This window comes from Protopterus annectens, chromosome 5.part0 (genome assembly GCF_019279795.1).
Source record: "Protopterus annectens isolate FY-2018-M chromosome 5.part0, PAN1.0, whole genome shotgun sequence".
Lineage (NCBI taxonomy): Eukaryota > Metazoa > Chordata > Ceratodontiformes > Protopteridae > Protopterus > Protopterus annectens.
In genome coordinates, this window is record NC_056735.1 from 1,378,254,250 (window position 1) to 1,378,260,628 (window position 6,379).

The window sequence follows — 6,379 nt, forward strand, 5'->3', positions numbered from 1 at the left end:
GTCTTACCTAAAAATGAGAAATGTTTTGTGTTCCTTCTAGGCCAACAATATTGACTCATCCAAAGTGCATTTCTGCCATTCGACAGACCAGTTTTAGTAGAGACAGCAGTATCCTCATAGCCGTCTGTGATGATGCTACCATCTGGCGCTGGGATAGACTTCATTGAATGCATTGCCTATTTGTTTGAATATGTTCTCTCTATGTACAGATGCAAAATTGTCTAACTTTTACTAATGATCCAATCTGTTTTTGTAGTATGTTGTGTATTTTGTGTTGCTTTTTGTCCTTATTATACTGCTTTTCATAAATATATATTTTTTTATAAAACTGTATTTTGTCTGTGTATTAATTTCTTATATTTATGGAGATGGAAATCCTGTTAAGTTATGCAGGAATTTTACTCAAAAGTACCAGCATCCTTCAAAACCATGTATGAAACTGTAGCGATGGTGTACACTTAGCAGTACTTGTTTTCAGAAGTGAATAATGATTAGCACTTTTATTATGTGGCTGCCCAGCTTTCCTGTTGAAGAGTTAGAGCAAATGTTTCACATTTTGGCACCTCTGGCAAAGAGTAGTGGACAAAATGTTAGCTGAATCCTGGACAGTGGATTTTACCATCAAGTAAGCTCAGTGTTGAAAAAAATGTGAAATATGTGAGTTTTTTGAGAGAATATTAGTTAATGTGCAAAATACATGATATCCTGTAAAAACTTATAAAGTTTAAACTAAATGGTGGTAGACTGAAGATTGTTATCTTGGAAGTAGAAACAAGTCTCACCAGATTTTTTTTTTTTTTATGTCCATGATGGAGAATGTGATGGCACAACTGAATTTCTTGAAAGCCGAGGTGGGTTGGAGTTAGTAACCTGTAAATAGTGTCAGAAGGCTAAGCCAAACTAATTTGTTTAGCAATAGAGATGTTTTACCCATTATCAACTCTGAATGTTTTAACTATCGTCTCTTCTGATTTCTTGTAATTATTCCATTTAGAAGCTTCCTCTCTTGTCATGTTAAAAGAATGACCTGTTAAGGCAGCTGTAGCTAATAATTCATTTTTCTCAATTTTCTCACCATTAAAGACAGTATCCATGCTGCAAATAGCCAACGGTAAAGTCAGGCAAAGCAGAAATTCCCCAGCCAGTTACCACCATGTCAAGTGACAAAATATGTTCTGCCACCTTTCTGTAGCAAGTCAAACAAGAAACCTTCAGATACACCTCAACAAGATAGAGTAAGTAGGTAGTCTGTTCCATAGCACTGAGTACAAGTTAAGAGTTCAAAAACAACCTTCTTGCCTTGTAACGCTTAAAACGGGCTTAATTTAGAATAGCCTTTCCTTTTGTAGGCAGAGTCTGATTCAAAAGACTGGTTAATTTTGTGATTTTTCAGTATGAGTGTCTTAAACCTCAGTTTTGTAATGCTTGCTAAGATCAAAATAATCCCATGTGGATTTTAATTTATACTCATTAATATGCAAATAATTTTCCTTTGATATTATAAAGTGCATATGGTAGTAAGTTATACGAGGTATTCACTGTGATACACTGTTATCCCTAAGCTTGCAATCATGACTTATACAGCAGTTCAATGATCTGGGTCACCCAGTGCATGCCAGCATATGTTTTTACTATATTCAGTGACATTTCCCCACACTCTCTAATGGCTGCCTCAATTAATAGCATTATTTCTTTTTTCCTACGTGAATGGTGAAATATGTAAGTAGATGTTCATTAAAAAGTGATCTGATGTTAATCTTTCCATTCAACACTGATGGGTTCGGTTCCGAGCCCTCAGAACCGAGTTAGTCTATTACCAAGCTTCACCAGCCAAAAACTCTTGAGCTAAGCTTCTACCCACAATGCCCTTCTCCCTGTTACCTCAGATCTTGTTTGCCGCATAGCCGTAAAGCCGTGTTTCAGCCAAGCTCTCAGCCAAGTGGAAACTTTGATATTTGTGTGAAAAACCTTTGTTTCTAAACATTTGTAAGCTTACAGCCCTTTTCCCATCGAATTACAGTAGTTTTACATATACTTCTCTCTCTCCTACCTATTGGTAACCTTTTTCCATTGCTAGTACGGCCCTTTTCTCTCTATTATAGTTGGTATTCCTCTCCTATTCTTTCTACTCTAGTTGGTGTGCTTTTTGATATTGGGTTTGTTGATATAATTGCATATGTTTAATTTTTTTCTGTCTTAGGAAATTAGTGTTTCACTTTTTCTGACGTTTTGGATTGTTGTTTACTTCTCAAAATGTCAGATAAGAAAGGTACATCTGGTTTCAAACACTGTACTTCATGTAATGGTAAACTACCTAATAGTGGCTCTCATGATGATTGTGTTTGGGGGTGCCCCACCTTTTGGTGTAGCCTCCTTGTGGTATTTGCCAAAGCTTCAGCCAATGCACTCTGAACAAGCGCAAGTATAAACTAATTCTGAAGGGACTGCTTAAATTTCCCTTTTCAGAGGCCCTTTCTGTGATGGATGGCTCAACCCCTCCTATGAAAGTTGAGCCCCATTCGGTTCCCTCTTCACCGTCGGGTGACTGTGGCAAGTCTGTGAAACATAAAATTCAAAAGTTATCCTATGAGCACAAATCTGCCTCCTCGTCTGCTCCGAGCATTTTGACTATTGCTGTATTGGTGCCAGCTTCATCGCCAGTTCCGATACTACCTCTGGCACTGACTATAGCCCTCACCTTCCTGCTACGACTTTGACACCTGTGGCCACTTCGGCTGAGTGCACACCTTCGATGCCCATCTCTGCAGTGATGATTGAACCTCCCGTTTCAGCTCAGAGTGTCCCTTCGGCACCAAGCTCTATTACAGCAACACTGGATTTGACCCCCACTACTTCCTGTCTCTAAACTCGAGACATCGGTGCCGGCAGATCACGCATCATGGACCTGATACTGTCTGTCCATAGACCCATTCGTGGGTCAAGTGTATAGCCCGTTCTCAGATTGATCGGACTCCCAGTCCAGAGTATCCACTAGAGCCACCAGGAGCCTTTCAGAACTTGATGTGGTGTGTCTTGTGGATCAGCTGTTGGCAGCCAGGGGGATACCCATGCCTTCTAAGGCCCATCCTCTGGCAGGACTTGGGTTGACCTCTCCATGGGACTCCTTCCTATTCTCCTCCTTCGGCCATCCCGGTTCCAAAACCTTCTGCTCGCAACGGCTTTCTCGGAACCCCCCCCCCCCAGTCACTGCGCTTGTAGTGGACCTCACTGAGACTCCCGGGTCTGTTCCTTTGGTCCTTGGTTCCTTCTGGAACCGGTCCTTCCTCAATCTTGTGATTGTGCTGCAAGCTTCTCTGTTTGGGGCATGGTTCCCTGTGGTCCTGCGGTTCTGTCCTCCATGTCGGTAGCCTCATCTGCACGGATCCGACTTGAGGCTCCATCTTCGGGAGCAGGGTGTGACCCCGGTTCCAAGGGTGTCCTCCTCAGTTCCAGGCTCCCATACCTCTTCGGGCAGGCCTGCTTTTCTGTGTGATGGAGAGGGTTCTCGCTTCCGGAAGCTTTCCGCCAACGTCAGAACCTCAGTTTTCTTCCCCCCAGAGCTACAGCTGCCACAGACCACTTTCCCCGGGACACTGGACGGGGAAGCCGCAGGAAACCCCAGGTCAGGATATCCACACCTCTGAGTCCCAATTAGAAGCCCCCACTGAGGAGCCCCCATGGAAGAGATCATGCAAGAGGAAGCATGTTGACTCACCTGAGAAGTCTGTAACAGAAGACACTGATTACGATAATGGTGAAGGGTCCCCACAGTCACCCCCTGATGATGTCTCTTTCGGAGACATTCTTGAAATGTTAAAGCAGAGGGGTGACTGGAAGCCCTCCAAACCTTCCTCTGACGAGTCCGTGTTCCTGCAGGCTTTCCATGCCCAGCCGTCTACCTCGTGGGTGACCCCGCCTGCCGACAATCTAGTCCATCTCATAGTGCAATGCGCATGGAAGAACCCTGACTCTATGGAGGCGTTCCCTCAGAGACCTGATAAAATTCTTTCCCCTCCCGAGGAGAACCCATACTGGTCCAGAGGGTTGCCAGTTGACACTGTGGTGGCGGCTGCGGCCACAAAAAAGGATCTGGCTGAAGAGTCCTGCTGTCCATCCGCCAACATGGAGTCCCAGGCCGTAGACAGATTTGGGAAGAGAGTCTTTGCATCAGTGACCTTTGCCATTCTGTCTCTGAACTATTTGGCACATTTTACAAGGCTCCAAAGAGACTTTATTTCAGAACTCTCTGGAACACTCGCAGGACAGGTGTCTGACGAGGTACAGAACAAAGTTGCTTTGCAGCTTGCTACCCTGGAATCTATCTCCAACTCGTCCATGAGGTTGCTTTCACATGCAACCAAAGGGGGTGGCTAGAGCTGTGGGTTCAGGCATAGTTATGAGGCGTCATGCCTGGATGCGAATTGGTGACCTAGCGCTTCCCTTCAAGTCTTCCTTTCTGAATGCTTCTATCAAAGCATCCTCCCTTTTTGGTTCCAAAGTGAAGGACGTGCTAGCCAGGTGCAAATAGGATGGTAAGACCCCATCTTCCATAGGCCTTTAGTTTTCCAACCCTCAATGCTCCTGTAAGAGGAACCAGAGGAGTGGGAAGATGTGGCACAAAAAAATCTCAGGGACCCTTCCATGCTGCATGTGGTGGTGATACCCCCAGAGGCAGGGGGGGTAACAACTCCAGAAGATGCCCCTATAGAGGCAGAGGGAGGTCCACATCACCAAGGCTCCAGAGACGTTCTCTGGACAGTCTTACCAGCGCTCCTGAAGAGTTGCCCACTTGCTTGCCTCTGGAATCAGTCTGGGATCAGAGTATAATTACCAGAGTTTATATCATTCCCCTTGTTTCTTATCCGAAACTTCCAACAAAACTTCCCGATGTTCCATCCAGTCATAGGGAAGAGGCAGCTTCAGAAATAGAAAAGCTATGCCAAAAGTCATCCAACCAGTCCCACCAGACCAATGCGGATCTGGATTTTACTCCAGATTCTTTTTGGTGCCAAAAAAGACTGGACTGGAGACCCATTCTGGATCTCAGCAACTTGAACAAGTCACTCGCCCAAACCAAATTCTGGATGGTCATGGTTCAGTCCATTCTCCCTTTTCAGAGGGATGTGCTCGATAGATCTCTGGGATGCGTGTTACGAAATCAAAATGGACAAGCACTCCAGGAGTCTGCTTCACTTTCGGCTAGGAGCCAATCATTACCAGTTTCATGCCCTGCCATTCGGTCTCTCTGCAGCTCCCAGAGTGTTCACAAAGTGCATGGCAGTGGTTACAGCTCACTAGAGACTACTAGGATTCCAGGTGTTTCCTTATTTGAACGATTGGCTCCTCACCACCCCCGCCAGGCGTCTTCTGGTAACAGCTCTACAATACACACTTTCTCTCTCTGGAAATTTTGGGGATAACTATGCACTGGGAGAAGTCAAACCTGGTCCCTTCCCAACAGATAGAATTCATTGGAGCAGTCTTCAACACCCGATCCTGTCTGGTGTCGCTTCCAGCTCACAGACTCCAGAGATTGAGGCTTCAGCTCCAGGTGATACTCTGTCAAAGCAAAGTCTTGGCGAGAGAGGTTCTTCAGGCCCTAGGATTCATGACAGCTTCATTCCCGATAGTGCCTCTTCCCAAGCTGCACCTGTGAATTCTCCAGTGGCTTCTTCTTTCTCAGTGGTTCCCAAATAATCACCCTCTACATTCTCAGATCCAGATAACCAACTCCTGCAAGCAGGACCTTCTTTGGCTTCCCCCCTCCAAAAGCTCTTGGGGGGTACTTTGGGTCCAAGTGGTGTCTGCGCAGAATGGGCCTTTGCTTTTCTGGTTTATCACGGGCAAACTATATCTGAGGTAAAGAAGGGTACTGTGGGTAGAAGCTTAGCTTGAGAGTTTTTGGCTGGCGCGAGCTTGGTAATGGACCGACTCTGTTCTGAGGGCTCAGACCCGAACCCATCAGTGATGAATGAAAAGAAGATGAACACCACAGATGGAGCGTTATGGTAAGACATAACTTCTTTTTTTTCTTAACAGGTTAGTGAATGGAACTCTAATCAAAACCCTGGTGATAAACCATTTCAAGACCATCAAACTTTCTGCTAAACAAAGCCTTACCTAAGTTAACATACTAGGGCAAGCTTCACATTCTGGCAACTCGCCATAGAAAGTAATTAGGTCTTCCCACTTGAGGAAACACTTGTCCTTATAGTAGACCAAACCACTGATACTGGCCAATTCAAATGAACAAATGTTGCCACTTATCTGATGTTGTCACTCTTGATGTCTTCTTGACTGTTGAGTGATCAGTTCTGATCCTTGGAAACCGGTTCGGCCGTTACACAGCTTGTGCCAGCCAAAAATCTCTCTAGCTAAG

At 45.0% G+C, this 6,379-nt stretch overlaps 1 protein-coding gene across 1 annotated transcript in view; it reads left to right on the forward strand.

Moving 5' to 3' along the window:
• EED (embryonic ectoderm development) overlaps positions 1 to 333 on the forward strand; it is a 967,389-nt gene extending 967,056 nt beyond the window's left edge. Inside the window, exon 11 of the mRNA XM_044072008.1 lies at positions 41 to 333. Within this exon, the coding sequence (XP_043927943.1) occupies positions 41 to 167 (127 nt within the window). The 3' untranslated portion in view covers positions 168 to 333. The remainder of the gene's footprint in view (positions 1 to 40) is intronic.
• Positions 334 to 6,379: the final 6,046 nt, after the last annotated feature.